Below are 17,265 nucleotides of genomic sequence, written 5' to 3' on the forward strand. Positions count from 1 at the left end.
ACCTGCCTCTCACAAAGCCGTGCTGACAATCATCGTCATATGCTATGTCATTTGACTTGGGGGCAATTATGGTTTCATGATCGTTCTTGGCAAATTTTTCTACAGAAGTGGTTTGCCATTGCCGCCTTCTGGGCAGTGTCTTTACAAGACAGTTGACTGCAGCTATTATCAATACTCTTCAGAGATTGTGACCACTGGCACCAGGTAGACATAACCAGAACTTGTGATCTGCACCAGCTGCTTATGCATTCATCCACCACCTGCTCCCATGGCTGCACGTGACCCTGACTGGGGGCAAGGCAGCTGCTACTTCTAGCCCAAGAATGACCTGGAGGCTAGTGGAGAGAAGGAGTGCCTTCCACCTTCTTTGATAGAGACGTATCCCACCCTGCCACCCAGTGCTGATGCTGACAGTGCCTAATGCCTAATCAGACTATGCTTCTCCAAGTGCTCAAATCTATTCTAATGTTTACATAAGTTTTGAATAAAACCTCATCAGTCTGAAATCTTTACTCCTGATACACCTCATTTTTCAGTCATGTCAGTACTTTCTTAGATCTGATTCTCTTTCCGCATTGGGTAACTGGATTTTGTCCCCTAGGCACACAGATCACTAAAGTCTACTAGGCTAGAAGGTCACAGTGCTCCCTTGTGCCTTTCAAAGTACAAACCTTTTCACAGTGCCACCATAGCATAACATTTTACAGTGCCAGTGATCAGGGTTCATATTCTGCTACTGTCTGTAGCATTCTCCCCATGACTGCGTACGTTTCTTCTGTGTGCTCTAGTTTTCTCCCACATTCCAAAGACTTACAGACTAAGGTTAGTCAGTTGTGGGCATGCTACCATGGCACTGAAAGTGTGGCAACACTTGCGGGCTGCCCCAGCGCATTCTCAGACTGTGTTGGTCATTGATGTAGATGATGCATTTGATTATATGTTTCAGTGTACATGTGACAAAGCTTGTCTTAGAAAAAAACTTCCCCAATATTCTTTAAAATTGGGAACATGCATAAAAGTACTATTTTTAAAAGAACCTTTCTTCTCCAACCCTTGCGTTTCCCACTTCACCTATCACCTTCTAGCCTCCAGTCCCTCCCTCCACCTTCTGTTTCTGTTATTCTGGTGACTTCCCCCTTCCATTTCCGTCCTGAAGAAGGGTCTCTGTCCAAAACGTCATAATTCTAGCCATAGATGCTGTCTGACCTGCTGAATTCCTCTAGCATTTTGTGTGTGTTGCTTTGCTTTTCTAGCATCTGCATATTTACTTATGTCTATTTTTATAAGTATGGTGCTTTATTCACAGAAAATGAAGATGAAACTGTGGTTGACGTTGGTGCTGATACTTGGTGTTGCTGTGGTCTTTGCTGAAGATGATGACGATGTTTTGGAAGACGAACTTGATGAAAGTCCAGTAACAAGTGAGGCTGAGCCAAGTACTCCACCGCCACCTAAGGTGAGGCTACCTGAGGATTCAGCACTCTGCTTAGAATAAGCATGAGGTTTCTAAACTTTTTTTGTCTGTTGTTTCCCAGTTGATCAGATGATTCAACTTGTTGGTTGTGCTGAAAATGTGACCTTCACTTAGTGTCCAGATAATCAAGATCCTACTTCACAAAGGGACTCTAATTGATCATTGCCAGTCCCAGCTCTTACAAGCAGTCCACCATTATTCTTTTACTAGAGTCAATAGACAATAGGTGCAGGAGTAGGCCATTCAGCCCTTCGAGCCAGCACCACCATTAGCTGTGATCATGGCTGATCATCCACAATCAGTACCGTTTTCCTGTCATAGTCATAGAGCACTATATTACAGAAGCATGCCTGTTGGCCCATCTAGTCCATGCCAAACTATTGATCTGCGTAGTCCTATCCATCTGCACCCCAACCACAGCCCTCCATACCACTCCCATGTATTTATCCAAAAGTATCTTAAATTGTGCAATCAAACCTGCCTCCACCACTTGCACTGGCATCTCATTCCACACTCTCATCACTCTGAGTGAAGAAGATCCCCCTAGTGCTCTGCAGTATATCTCTAAACATTTTTCCACTAGCAGTTGCATGTAGACAGGATGATGAAAAAGTGTTTTTCAAAATCTTGAGGCCACATTGTGCACAATTTTTATTCGCCTTGTTACAGGAAAGATGCCGTTAATCTGGAAGGTGTGCAGAGGAGAATTACAAGGACACTGTCTGGACTCAGGCCTGAACTATAGGGGAGGGTCCCTTCCCCTCCAATCCTGCTGAAGGGTCTCTGCCCGAAATGTCAACTGTACTCTTTTCCATAGACACTGCTTGGCATGTTGAGTTCCTCCAGCAGTTTGTGTGTGTTTGGATTTCCAGCATCTGAAGATTTTCTCTTGTTAGATAGAGGTTGGATAGGTTAGGACCATTCCTTGGAGTGTGGGAGACTGGAGGATAACCTTGCAGATATGTATAAAATCCTGAGCCATAGATAGGGTGAACACATTGATGAAGGTAGAGCTGTAGATGTAGTGTATATGGATTTCAGCAAGGCATTTGATAAGGTACCCCTTGCAAGGCTTATTGAGAAAGTAAGGAGGCATGGGATCCAAGGGGACATTGCTTTGTGGATCCAGAACTGGCTTGCCTACAGAAGGCAAAGAGTGGTTGTAGATGGGTCATATTCTGCATGGAGGTCGGTGACCAGTGGTGTGCCTCAGGGATCTGTTCTGGGACACCCTACTCTTTGTGATTTTTTTATAAGTGACCTGGATGAGGAAGTGGAGGGATGTGTTAGTAAATTTGCTGATGACACAAAGGTTGGGGGTGTTGTGGACAGTGTGGAGGGCTGTCAGAGGTTACAACGGGATATTGATAGTTGCAAAACTGGGCTGAGAAGTGGCAGATGGAGTTCAACCCAGATAACTGTGAGGTGGTTCATTTTGGTAGGTTAAATATGATGGTAGAATATAGTATTAATGGTAAGACTCTTGGCAGTGTGGAGGATCAGAGGGATCTTGGGGTCCAAGTCCATAGGATGCTCAGAGCAGCTGCACAGGTTGATTCTGTGGTTAAGAAGGCATACAGTGTATTGGGCTTCATCAATCGTGGAATTGAATTTAAGAGCCGAGAGGTAATGTTGCAACTATATAGGACCCTGGTCAGACCCCACTTGGAGTATTGCGCTCAATTTTGGTCACCTCACTACAGAAAGGACCTGGAAACCATAGAAAGGGTGCAGAGGAGATTTACAAGGATGTTGCCTGGATTGGGGAGCATGCCTTATAAGAATAGGTTGAGTGAACTTGGCCTTTTCTCCTTGGAGCGACGGAGGATGAGAAGTGACCTGATAGAGGTGTACAAGATAATGAGAGGCATTGATTATGTGGCTAGTCAGAGGCTTTTCCCCAGGGCTGAAATGGCTAGCACGAGAGAGCATGGTTTTAAGGTGCTTGGAAGTAGGTACAGAGGAGATGTCAGGGGTAAGTTTTTATGCAGAGAGTGGTGAGTGTGTGGAATGGGCTGCAGGTGGAGGCGGAAACGATAGGGTCTTTTAAGAGACTCCTGGATGGCTACATGGAGCTTAGAAAAATAGAGGGCTATGGGTAAAGTCTAGGTAGTTCTAAGGTAGGGACATGTTAGGCACAGCTTTGTGGGCCGAAGGGCCTGTATTGTACTGTAGGATTTCTGTGTTTCTATGAAAGTACACAGTATTTTTCCCTGTGAAGGGGAACTAAAAACTAGCATGTGGGTTTAATATAAATTTGTTGATCTCTTAAACACGAGATTTTGAAGATGCTAGCATTACAAAGCAACATACAGAATGTTGGAGGAATTCGGCAGCATTTGTGGAGGCAAATAAACAGTCAATATTTTGGGTTGAAACCCTTAATAGGGACTGGAAAGGAAGGGGGAAAATGCCAGAATAAGGAGGGTCGGGGTGGGGGGAGGAGGAGGACAAGCTAGAAGCTGATACGTAAAGCCAGGTGGGTGGGGAAGGTGGGGATGAAGTAAGAACTGGGAGGTGAAAGGTGGAAAAGGCAAAGGGCTGAAGAAGGAATCTGATAGAGTGAGAAGTGAACATGGGATAAAGGGAAGGAGGAGGGGCACCAGAGGAAGGTTGAAGGCAGCTGAGTGGAGCTGAGAGACCAGAGTGGGAAATTGAAGAACGAAGGGGGAGGGGAAAATTTACCCTGAAGGAGAAATCAATGTTCATGCCATCATGTTGGAGGCTACCTAGATGGAATATGAGGTGGTGCTTCTCTAACCTGAGGGCGGTCTCATTATGGCAGAACAGGAAGCCATGGACTGACGTGTAGGAATTATTTTTCTCTTGTTCTTTAATCAAGTAATCTAAATTTGTTTAAAAAAACAAGTTGATAGATAGTCATGTCCCTGAAAGGAAACTGTTAATGAAAAAAAAACTGAAATTACTATCTTCTAATCAACTTAGTGCTAAAAGACCATGAAAATAATTGAGATTCTAGGTCTCTCTGTTAAGTTATTTACAACAAAGAAGTGTGAGGTGGTTTGGATTTATCTTTGGAAATCATACTTCTGATAAGTGTAACTAAATGCGATTGTAGTTTTGTCAAACAAGTCAGTAATTTTATGGAGCATTTATAGTTTTCCCACTCTACCAGATAGCACTGGGAATTGGCTGGGGCATCAATAGCAACTGGAGGCAAGGAACATGTCCCTTCTGAAATTTCTCTTGCTTTGGGTGAACGTTAAAATGCTCTTTTTTGCACTTGTAAATTTTCATTTGAGAAGGAAGCCATTTGGTCTGAGCCCAAAAATGTTTATCCCATTTCTTAACTGTAGCTCCGGAAGATTTGTCTTGTAATCCTATCTGTAACAACCTGGGCTCACCAGTTCTTTGCTGAGGAAAATGAGTCTTTCTCTGTTTGCTGTACTTGGGTCCCCCATACAATTTTATCTTCTAGCTAATTCTTCCTTCTCTCTGTTCCAGAGAAAGTAATCGTAGCCTAGATTTCAGAATCTGACACTGAAACTTCTTGTTCTGCAGTAGCTGTACAGTGCACTACATAAAATTCATTGCTATAAGTTACAACAAGAACTATTAAAAAAAATAATTAGTGCAAAGAGGAAAATAGTAATGTTCATGGATTCAGGGACCATACAGAAATCTAAAGGCAAAGGGGAAGAAGCTGTTCCTAAAATGTTGTGTGTGTATTCAGGCTCTTGTACCTCCTCATAACTGGGTCTCCAGACCTAACAATGTCCTTGTATGCACTCTAATGCTGCCCCTTACTCAGTGTAGTGATACTTTCTAATCTGAGCATGTTGCTCATGCCAAATGTTTATTATTCTCTCATGATCTCATCACTTTTATAAATTGTCCCTCCACCAATCAAGGTAAAATACCCACATGCTGCTTTAACCATCTCATGTCTTACTAGCATGAGGGGTTGTTGTTCAAAATCTCAATTTCTTTGTGTGAAATTCAGATTTATTTATCACGTTATAAAGTGGAATGAATCATTTGTATTGACAACCACACCCAAATGTGCGGGGGGGGGGGGGGGAGCTTGCAGTAATGCTATGAGCTCTATAGATGGATGTTTCCAACACCTCTCAGAGTTTGCTGTTCCTTCTTCTCACCTCCTACCCCTATCCTGCAAAGGAATCTTAGACCAGGGCGCAGAATAACACCAGCAGTAACAGCAAAAGAAGCTCCTTATCTACACTTAGTTGAATACTTGTAATTGTTTGGGTACTAAAGTGCACTTTTTTAACCTTTTAATTTTGCCTTGCAGGTCACTTATAAAGCTCCTGTTCCAATTGGACGAGTGCACTTTGCAGAATCATTTGATAAAGGCACTTTGGATGGGTAAGGATGATTCCTTGGGCATCCAGTGTGAGAGTGTGGAGTTGGGGGGGTCAGGGAGAATAGCATCTAGGAAGCTACATAGTTCTGAGTAGTTGATTTCCTGTGTTCTACTTCAATTCTGTCTGGACATAGGAAGAATGGAAGGTTATTTAATCAATGGACAGACTTGATGGGATAAACAGATGCTGTGAAGTGCATCTCCTGGTTGGAGAGTAGAATCACTAGTTACAGACATTCAGTGCTGGGGTAGAGAAGTTTTCTTCACATGAAATGCTCTAAATAGTTTGGAATTTTTCACCTCACAGCTGTGGCTGGTAGGTCATTGAATACAAGTCCGAGATTTGAAGAGCAATGTGCAGTGCTGGAAATTTCTTAATTAAAAACAAGAGGCATTGAGTCAGACCACACTGGTGAGAAGAGAAGGCCTGAGTATCTATGGAGCCACGAGACTTTTCCTGAGTATTTATGTCCCCATCCAATCAGGCAGAAGATACAATGGATTCGAAGCGCAGACCTCCAATCTCAAGGACAGCTCCTATCCTGTTATTAGACTACTGAACAGACCCCATGTATGATAAATGGGTTTTTCACCTCAATTACCTCATTATGGCCTGCCACTTTATTGTCTGCATGTACTGCACTTTCTCTGTAACTGTACACTTTAGATTCAGAGTTGGGGTTATTAAGTTGTGGACAATCTGTGTTGGCAACGAAGCATGGCAACATTTGTGGGCTGTCCCCATTACTTCCTCCTCACCTATTGCCTACCAGCTTTTACTCCTTCCTCTCCTGCACATCTTATTCTGGCTTCTTCCCCCTTCCTCTCCAGACCCGATGAAGAGTCTTGGCCCAAAATATTGACTCTTTATTCTCTCCATAGGTGCTGCCTGACCTAATGAGTTCTTCAGCATTTTGTGTGTATGTTGCTCTGGATTTCCAGTATCTACAGAATCTGTGTTTATTCAACAAAGGATAATTTTTGGCAACTACATTGCTGTTAGCAGCAAGTTAATAAAGCTTAGAAACTGCAGCATGATTAAGGAAACTGGAACTGATCAGGAAGTTGGAAATCAGTCATAACTGGAAAAAATGAGTTGTCTGTTTCTTATCAGTATCTGCAGTACCATCTTCATACAACTGTATGGGAGAACACTGGAATTGGTGTAATGTAAAAACTATGACAGCAGTTTGTTTTGCAAGCTCTCTAAAAATGATAACGTGATGAGATCATAATTTATTGAATTTGATTGATATTGTAGTCATTGGTATCCAGTCATGAATAATAGGAACCGTTATCTCTGAGATAAACATTTAACAACTCATCCAAAAATCAAGCTGACAAATTTAGCTCTCCTTCAGTACTGAATTTGGCATAGATCTTTATGCTTTAATTTCCTGCTGTTACTTTGCTGAGTGAGAGGGATCTGCATTGCTGACCACTGAGCCAACACAGTTTGAAATGTAACTTTCAATTTTGAAGACATTGCAACTGTTCACTCTTCAATGTGCTGGATGAATAAAGCTGTCTTGTTTAATATTGAGATTGAATGGTATCACTGTCTGTAATAACTCACTCGTGTCTTTGCATTGTAGCTGGGTCCAATCCAAAGCCAAAAAAGAAGACACTGATGAAGATATTGCAAAATATGATGGTGAGATCACTTTCTATATAGCCTCCAAATGGAAAGGCATCCTTTTAGGACAGAATTGAGGAGGAATTTCTTTAGTCAGCCGCTGGTGAATCTTCAGAATTCATTGCCAGAGTCGTATGTGGAGGCCATGTCATTGGGTGTATTTAAAACAGAGGCTGATAATTTCTTGATTAGTAAGGGCTTCAAAAATTATGGGAATAAGGCAGAAAGATGGGGTTGAGAGGGGTATATTAAATCAGCTGAGATCAAATGTCAGAGCAGACTCGATGTGCCAAATGGCCCAATTCTTTTCTTGTGGTCTTAAGTACCTTTGTACAATATTAAAGAAAAGCGTTTTGTTGGAGTTGAGCTTGTATCATTAGTAAACAAGATCAATCAGGTGGTTTGATGTGGGTTTTAGAGATTGTGTCTTTAGAGATCAGATGTATTGAATACCCAACAATCATGGTACATTGGGGCTGGCAGCTGTGGGGAATGAGCTATATTACAAATTACTATAAATTGCACATTTAGACGGAGACGTAACATAAAGATTTTTACTCATGTATGTGAAGGGTATGAGAAATAAAGTTAATTCAGTTCAATTCACTCAAGGTTGATGTATAAAGTATGTATTTTCTTCAGGAAAGTGGGAAGTGGAAGATATGAAGGACACTAAACTCCATGGGGACAAAGGATTGGTTCTCAAAACTCGTGCTAAGCATCATGCGATTGCTGCTTTGTTGGACCAACCATTTGTGTTTGAAGATAAGCCACTTTTTCTTCAGTAAGTATGTCAAGTCACATAGACTTGTGGGCAGGATACCCAGCTTTATGGCTCAAATTATTGGCCAATTTTTTTAAATGCCACCTAGCTCTGGCTGAGTTTCTTCCATTTAATATGAGGACAGATGCTACTGTTTCTGATTCTCAAATGCTTTGTAGCTAGTTTATTTTTTTATTTAGAGATATAGCATGGAAAAGCCCTTCCAGCCCTTTGCGCCGCACTGCCAGCTCACCCTAGCCTAATCACAGGATAATTTACAATGACCAATTAAAGTACTAACCAGTTTGCCTTTGGACCATGAGGGGAAACGGGAGCACTCAGAGGAAACCCAGGCAGGACGTAAAACTTCTTGCAGAGGTCACTGGAATTGAGCTCCAACACCCAGAGTTGTGGTGCTCAATGTCATACATCTCCCTAATAACTCATCTGAAAATGATGGTTTGAAATTTTAGTTCTGTACCTTAGCTGATTTTAGAATCTCTTGTTTGATTAACTGCCCATTAATCTTTTTTTATTTAATGAGTGTTTGTCAATAATTGGCATAATTAATTTCTATCTCCTAGTACCTATCTAATTCAACATAAACATCCATGCTTTTTATCTCAAGACTGGCCCTTCAGTCTTTCTCCTTGCAACTAGCATATTTTGGTGTGTGCTTACTCTGTCCTACTTGTTCATTAACTGTGATGCTTCCTGACTGGTATTGAACTCTTGTAAAACTGCTTTTAAAAATTCCCTTTTTCTCAATTCAGTTGTTTTGGAAACTCCCAACACTGTAACCTCCTTTAGTTATGAACCAACCTAGATTTGTGTTCAAACAGTTTTGATATTAATGACTTTCGTATAAAGATCAAGCTTGGCTTTATTTGTTACATGTATGTTAAAATGTGCATTGAAATGCATAGTTTGCATCAAATCAAATTGGCAAGTTTTGTGCTGGAGGCAGCCCACAAGAGTCGCCATGCTTCTTGCAGCAACATGGTAGGCTCAGAACTTAACGAACCTAACAGGTATGTCTTTGGAATGTGGGAGGAAACCAGAGCACTTGGCAGAAATCCATGAGGTCACAGGTGAAAGTGCAAACTTCTTACTGACAGCAGTGGGAATAGAACCCTGATCGGTGATCACTGGTGTTGTAAAGCAATGCAGTAACTGCTATGCTACCATGAGTTCAGTTGTGTGGCCCCTTGATGTTTATAAGTCACTCCCCAAACTACTTTACCTTATCACATCTGTTTCTGCATCTCTGGAGTCTTGCTGTACAGACGGTTTAGTGGCATTTATTCCAGTGTTCTCTGTTGAGGATCTTGTCTGCTTTTTGTTTTGTTTTGGCAGGCAGTGCTGTTGCTAGTGAGGTCTGGTGACCCTGGGTGTGGAGTTTTTGTTCTCCCTGTGGCCATGTAGGCTTTCTCTCAGTTGCTCAAGACTTTCACCCACATCCTAAAGATGTGCTGGTTGGTTAATTGACTGCTGTACATTTTCCCCCATGGTGTAGTAGGTGGCAGGGGAATCAGAGAGGGTTGATTGTCATGTGTAAGTGGGTAGGTTACGGGCAGTGGGACTGTTGCAAATGCTTTGAGAGCCATAGGTTTGAATGGCTGTTATTATGACATAACGCATTGTCAATATTGGAGTTTGGAGCCGCTGTTTTGCGGGGGTGGGGGGGAGGACTTGTTCATTGTCATAGTAAAATGATTTTTTAAAATGGTTCAACATGAAATGTTTTTTATTTCTTCTCAACAACAACCCCTGCCCCTCCAACCAAACATTTTAGGTATGAAGTGAATTTTCAGAATGGAATTGAATGTGGTGGAGCATACATTAAGTTACTGTCGAAAACCAAAGACCTAACTCTGGTGAGTGGAAATTATTTGCCCTTCCTTTTGCTTTTGCTTGCTAGAGTTTTTAATTCAGATTTGATGTGTAAACAGAAATTATACCATGCCAACCTTGACTCTAGATGACCTAGCCTAAATGGTGCTGAAGGATCAGTTGGAGGTGCTAACTTAAAATTAAGGCCTCCTCTGTTCTCTAAAGTGTTATTCTGCCTAGTGCCATCAACACGTACTTGGACTATATTCCTCCATACCTCTCCCATCCATGTTCTTATCCAAGCTTCTCTTAAATGTTGCAATCAAACCCATGTCCATCACTTCCACTGGCAGTTCGTTCCACATTTTCACCACCCTTTGAATGAAGAAGTTCCCACCCAGATTCTTTAACATTTTGCCTTTCACACTTAACCCATGACCTCTAGTTGTAGTCGCACCCAGCCTTAGTTGGAAAAATCCTGCTTGCATTTACCCTGTCTGTATTATAGTGGTTACTTGAAAACAAACCAGAACCTCTGAGACACTAAGCCAGGGTAATCGACACTGTTTTTCACACTTCCAAATAGCGATTTTCCAAATTGTGAAAGATAGTTTGATCCTTTATTAGAAAACCAGCAAAAACTGGTAGCGATTTTAAAAACTACTGAAACTAAAGTAGCGATATAACTGTCTAATTAGCATAACTAAGCGTTCCAATTGGTGTTTAAGTTGCGATCTAGTTTGTGGTTAATGAAAAAAATCATTCCCCATGTCTCATCCCCCCTCCACTAGACTAAACTAAGAAAAAGTGTGAATAGGTAACTACTCATTTGCTTCTACCATCCAACAACCCTTATGACAGATTACCGTAATAAACGTGACACAAAATACAATACAGATAGAAAATAGATGCGTGGCTCCTACATATACCCCTCATAATTTCAAATACCTGTGTCAAATTGCCCCTCGTTCTCCTACATGCCAGGGATTAAAGTTCTAACCTATTAAACCTTTCCCTAGAGCTCAGGTCTTGGTAACATCCTTGTAAATTTTCTGTTCTCTTTCAGTCTTATTGATATCTTTCCGATATTTTACCTCACCAACTTCTTAACAGCTCAATATAATATTCCAACTTCAGTGGTCTATAACTTGATTAATGAAGACTGGTATGCCAAAAGCTCTCTTTACCTGTGTCGTCAGTGTTTACCTCTTAATCAGTAGCACTTGATAAGTTCCTGATAACACTTCGTGAGTGACTGATATAGTGCATGGGTATCTTGAAGTTATGAACTGGGCTAGATAGATGCCTGCTGTATTTGCACAGCATGGAACTGCAGAAAATTTGGATTTGGAGCTGGTGCCTTATCTGCATTTTATGATTGTTTTGGTGCTTTTTATTTTCGTACTCCAACATATCCTGTTTACCACTGATATATCGACTGTCCATCTCCCTCCACAGTTGCTGTCTGACCTGCTGAGCTTCTCCAGCAGCTTCAGTCTCTTGTCTTCATTTAGCTTCCTGTGCCTACTCTGCTATGTAAACAATCAGCCATGATCTTACTAACTCAATTCCATTTTTTATGCTAATCAAAAATCCCTTGATTGCTCTATCTAAAATACTATAATTAAGTTTATTCAGTGATTGTGTCTGCACAGCCACCTTAGATAATTCCGAAGATTTACTACCCTCTAGGTGAAGAGTTTTGGGTCCTACTTGTCCTGAAATACCAGTTCCATTGGCAGATACATTTGGAGCATTTAAGAGGCAGTTAATGGATGGATGACAAATGGAAAATTTATGTGTGAGGAAAGGGTAGGATCTTAGAATTAGTTTAAAAAGTCAGCACAAAATTATGGGACAAAGAGCCTGTACTATGCTGTAATATTCTATGATCCCTCATTTTGAGGCTGATCCTTAGTTCTACCAGCTCAGCCAAGGGGAAACCATGCCTGTATCTGAGAATTTTTAATGAGATTGCACCCCATTTTTGGTACAGAGTTAACGCCTCTAACTCCTTAGAAGTTTGTGAAGATTCAGCATGACATCTAAAACTTCAGCAAACTTCTATGGATGTTTGGTAAAGAGTATGTTGACTGGCTGCATCACAGCCTGGTATGGAAACACCATTTCCTTTGAACAGAAAATCCTACAAAAAGTAGTGGATATAGCTCAATCCATCACAGGTAAAGCCCTCCCCACCATTGAGCATAACTTCACGGAGTGAGGTCTCAGGAAAGCAGCATCATCATTGGGCAGAGACTTTCACTGATTCACCATTCTTTGGGAAAAGCAGTTCCTCCTCATCTCCGTCCTAAATCTACTCCCCTGAATCTTGAGCCTGTGTCCCTAGTTCTAGTCTCACCTACTAGTGGAAACAACTTTCTTGCCTCTAACTTATCTATCCCTTTCATAATATGTTTCTATAAGATCTTCTCTTATTCTTCTGAATTCCAGCAAGTACAGTCCCAGGCAATGCAAACCCTCTTCATAGTCTAACCCTCTCATGTCTGGAATCAACCTGGTGAACCACCTCTACAATACCTCCAAAGCCAGTATATCCTTCCTCAAGTAACTGCATACAGTAGTCCAGATGTTGCCTCACTAGTACCCTATACAGTTGCAGCATAATTTCCCTGCTCTTAATTTCAATTCCTCTAGCAATGAAGGCCAATATTCCATTTGTCTCGATAGCCTGCTGCACTCCCAAGTCCTTCTGCATAGCAGCATGCTGCTATTTTTTACCATTTTAAATAATAATCTGATCTTCCATTTTTCCTTCCGATGTGGATGACCTCACATTTACCAACATTGTACTCCATCTGCCAGACTCTTGCCCACTCACTTAACCCATCTATATCTCTCTGCAGACTCTGTATCCTTTGCACAGTTTGCTTTTCCACTCAATTTGGTGTCATCAGCAAACTTGGATACACTACACTTGGTCCCCTCTTCCAGATCATTAATATATATCGTGAACAGTTGAATGCCCAGCACCAATCCCAGCAGCACACCACTCACCACTGATTGCCAACCAGAGAAACACCCATGTATCCCAACTCTCTGCTGGTTAACCAATTTTATATCCATGCTAATACATTATCCCCAACTCTTTGCATGCTTATCTTATGGATAAGTCTTTTATGTGGTCTCTTATCGAATGTCTTCTGGAAATCCAAGTAAATAACGTCTATCTGTTCCCCTCTATCCACTGTGCTTGTTAAATCCTCAAAGAACTCCAGTAAATTTGTCAAACAGGACCTGCCTTTGCTGAATCCATGCTGCACTTGCATGATGGATCCATTTCTTTCCAGATGCCTTGTTATTTTTTTTAATGATAGCTTCCAAGCATTTTCCAACTACCAGATGTTAAACTAACTGGCCTGTTGTTACCTGCCATTTGCGTACATTCTTTTTTGAACAGTGACGTGACATTTGCCATGTTCCAAACTGCTGGGACCTAACCAGAGACCACAGAATTTTGGTAAATTATTACCAAAGCTGCTACAGTAACTTCTGCCATTTCTTTCTGTACCCTGGGATGCATTCCATCAAAACCAGGAGACCTGTCTGTCTTCAGGCCCACAAGTTTGCTCAGCACTGCCTCTTTAGTGATAGCTATTGTATCAAGGTCCTCACCTCCCATTGCATCCATATCATCTCTGTTCGGTGTGATAGACATGTCCTCCACTGTGAAGACCAACACAAGATTCAAGGCCTCGCCCATTTCCTCATTACCCAATATCAATTGCCCCTACTCGTGCTCCAAGAAGGCTGTTGACTTTGGCCACCCTTTTCCAATTTACATAACTCTAAAAACTTCTACTATCCATTTTTTAATTTATAGTAGTTTACTTTCATAATCATAAAGCTTCCCTTTATTTCTCGCTTAGTGGTTCTTTGTTTTTTAAGTTTTCCCAATCTTCCCGTTTCCCACAACTCTTGATGACTTTGTATGCACAAGTTTTTAGTTTGATGCCTTCTTTAGTTATCCATGACTGGACCCTTACTGTCCTTGCTTTTAACTGGATTACACTTTTGTTGAGTACTGTATCCCACCATATAGCTTGTGTTCCCAGTCGACCCTATGCAATTCCTCCCTTATCCCATTGTAGTCTCCCTTGTTTAAGCATAATACACTGGTTTTAGATCGAACTATTGCATCCTCAGTTTGTATGAGAAACTCGGTCATACTGTGATCACTCTTTCCAAAGTAGCATGCTCCCTTGAGGGTTCAGTAACGTGCTGTTAAAGAAAGCCATCATGTACGCTTTCTATGAAGTCCTTCTCGACTCTGCCTTAACCAACTTGATTTACCCGATCTATGTGCAAGTTAGTTCCCCACGATAACTGCTGTTCCATTCTTACGTGCCTCAGATATTTCTGTTTATTGATTTGCCACTGTAATGTTATTATTCAGTGGCCTAGACAACTCCCACCAGTGATATTTTTTTCCTCCTTAATATTCTTAATCTCTACCCAGATGGGTTCAACATTCTGCCTCTTAGATCTTGTATCATCTCTCACTATCGCCCTGATCTCATCCTTAGTTAAGAGCGCTACTCCATCGCCCTTACCTTCCTGTCTATCCTTTCATATTACCTAATGTCCTTGGATATTTAATTCTCACTGCTCTCCATCCTGCACCGTTTTTGTAATGGCCACTAAATAGTATCTCTTTATATTGATTTGTGCCACAAGTTCACTGACCTTGTTATGAATACTGAGCATTCAGTTAAAATGCCCTTACATTCATTGTGCCTTTAAAATCTAGTAACCTTTGTCTCTTATGCACTTGACTTTTCTGCACTCCACTCTTACTTTTCTCTTTTTTAACTTTTGCTTTTACTATATCTTTATCCACACTTTTCTCTTTTACCTTATCCATATTTCTCCAATCTGTTGAACCCACCCCCCTGCTATTTAAAGCTCTATCCACAACCCTAGTAATGCAATTTGCCAGGATTCAGGTCCCATTAGGGTTCAGGTGGAGCCCGCCCCAAAGGAAGAGCTCCCTCCTTCCCCAATACTACCACCAGTTTCTCATGAATTCAAACCCACTTCTTCTACACCAATCCTTGAGCCACACATTTAACTCTCTAATTTTCTTGAACCAATTTGCACATGGCTTAGGTAGTAATCCAGAGGTTACCACCTTTTTGGTTCTGTCTTTTAATTTGGTCCCTAGCTGCTCAAATTCCCTCAACAGAACCTCTTTCCTTGATCTACCTATGTCAGCGGTCCCCAACCACCAGGCCGCAGAGCATGTGCAACCGGGCCGCGAGGAAACGATATGATTTGGCAATATGAGTCAGCTGCACCTTTCCTCATTCCCTGCCACGCCCACTTGAGTCATTACGCATGCGAGGTCATTACCCGCGCGTCATCCATGTCAGCGCGGGAAGGAGATCAACTCCTCGAGCCTGCAAATGACGGCGGGCTGAAAAGTATGTTTGACATAACATCTCTGCTGGCATTCTGGATCAAAGTCAAGGCTAAATATCCTGAGATAGCCACGAAAGCACTGAAAACGTTGCTTCCATTTCCAACATTTTTCTGCGAAGGGGAGTTTTCTGCAATGAATGCAACAAAAACTAAATTGTGGAATAGACTGGACATAAGGAACCCCCTTCGTGTATCGCTGTCTCCCATCACCCCTCGATAGGACCGTCTTGTTGCAGGGAAACAAGTATTCAGCCCAGGGCTCCCACTGATTCAGTGATATTGGTGTGTTGCAATGATTTTATATGTTCATACAAGGAAAATAGGTGCTGTGTGTTTAATATCCAAACGTTACTTAAAATGTTATGATGCTATTGACTTATATAACCATATAACAATTACAGCACGGAAACAGGCGATCTCGGCCCTTCTAGTCCATACCGAATGCTACTCTCACCTAGTCCCACCGACCTGCACTCAGCCCATAACCCTCCATTCCTTTCCTGTCCATATAGCTATCCAATTTTTTTAAAATGATAATACGGAACCTGCCTCTACCACTTCTACTGGAAGTTTGTTCAACACTTACTTTAAGCTCCCCTGTCCTCCCCTGATAATTGACTTATCACTATATTCATGTGTTCATGAGAGGAAAATATGTGCTGTGTGTTTAATATTAAATTCTTTAGATTAAACCCTTTTAGAAACGAAATTGAGTATATTAGCCACTTATCACCTATATTCTGGTCATGATTAACACAGCCCCCCCCCACCCGAACAGAATCGCCAAAAACGATTTGTGGGGGGAGAAAATCAGCACTTACACGTATGTGCACTGGTGCCCGCGCAAGGCTTCATGGTCGTTGTAGTCTTTTTCGAGGTAAACAAGGTATTTGACTGCTACTCTTGTCCTTTGGCAACCCCCCCCCCCCCCGGTTGGCCAGTCCGCAAGAATATTGTCAATATTAAACTGGTCCACAGTGCAGAAAAGGTTGGGGACCCCTGACCTATGTCACTGATACCCCAGTGGACCGCGGCAGCTGGCTCTTACCCCTCCCACTGCAAATATCTCTGCAGGTCAGAGAAGATGTCCTGAACCTGAGCATAAGGCAGGCAACACAGCCTTTGGGACGCTCTATCCCTGCAACAGAGATCTTTGTCTATTCTCCTGACTGTACTATCCCCAATTACCACTACATTTCTCTTCTCTCCCCTCCCCCCCCCCCCCCCCCCCTTTGAGTGGCTCTCTGAACCACGGTGCCACAGTTGATTTGCTCATCCTTCCTACAGCCCCCACTCTCAACCACACAGGGAGCAAGAATCTCAAACTCATTGGACAAGTTCAAGGGCTGAGGCTCCTCCAGCACTAGATCTTGAATACCATTACCCGCCTCACTCGCAATCATACCTCTTGTCCCTGACCACAGACCGAATTTGAGGCAGCTGATCATGGATGTGCCTACCTCCTGAAACAGAGTGTCCAGGTAGTGCTCTCCCTCCCCAATGTGTCATAGTGTTTGAAGCTCAGATTCCAGGTCATCAACTTTCAGCCTGAGTTCCTCGAGCAGTCAATACTTGCTGCAAATGTGGTCACCAGGAACCACAGTGGGGTCCACCAGCTCCCACATCATGCAGCTACAGCTCATCACCTGATCCTGCATCTTCCTTGCTTTATTTAACTAGTTGTAGTCTGGTGACTTTTGTCTTCAACCACTACAAAAGCCTTATCCGCTAATCACTTGTGCCTCCTCACTGAAGCCTCCTGAGCCAAAGTT

The 17,265-nt window shown here is 42.1% G+C and overlaps 1 protein-coding gene across 2 annotated transcripts in view; it reads left to right on the forward strand.

Moving 5' to 3' along the window:
- Positions 1 to 17,265, forward strand: part of LOC140200581 (alpha-1,3-mannosyl-glycoprotein 4-beta-N-acetylglucosaminyltransferase B) — a 431,883-nt gene that overhangs the window by 372,492 nt on the left and 42,126 nt on the right. For both annotated transcript variants that reach the window (XM_072264112.1, XM_072264114.1), the window contains 5 exons: positions 1,307 to 1,456; positions 5,748 to 5,821; positions 7,415 to 7,473; positions 8,098 to 8,239; positions 10,014 to 10,095. In XM_072264112.1, coding sequence (XP_072120213.1) covers positions 1,307 to 1,456; positions 5,748 to 5,821; positions 7,415 to 7,473; positions 8,098 to 8,239; positions 10,014 to 10,095 — 507 coding nt within the window. The remainder of the gene's footprint in view (positions 1 to 1,306; positions 1,457 to 5,747; positions 5,822 to 7,414; positions 7,474 to 8,097; positions 8,240 to 10,013; positions 10,096 to 17,265) is intronic.

The sequence above is a fragment of the Mobula birostris genome, chromosome 7 (assembly GCF_030028105.1).
Source record: "Mobula birostris isolate sMobBir1 chromosome 7, sMobBir1.hap1, whole genome shotgun sequence".
NCBI classification, from domain to species: Eukaryota; Metazoa; Chordata; class Chondrichthyes; order Myliobatiformes; family Myliobatidae; genus Mobula; species Mobula birostris.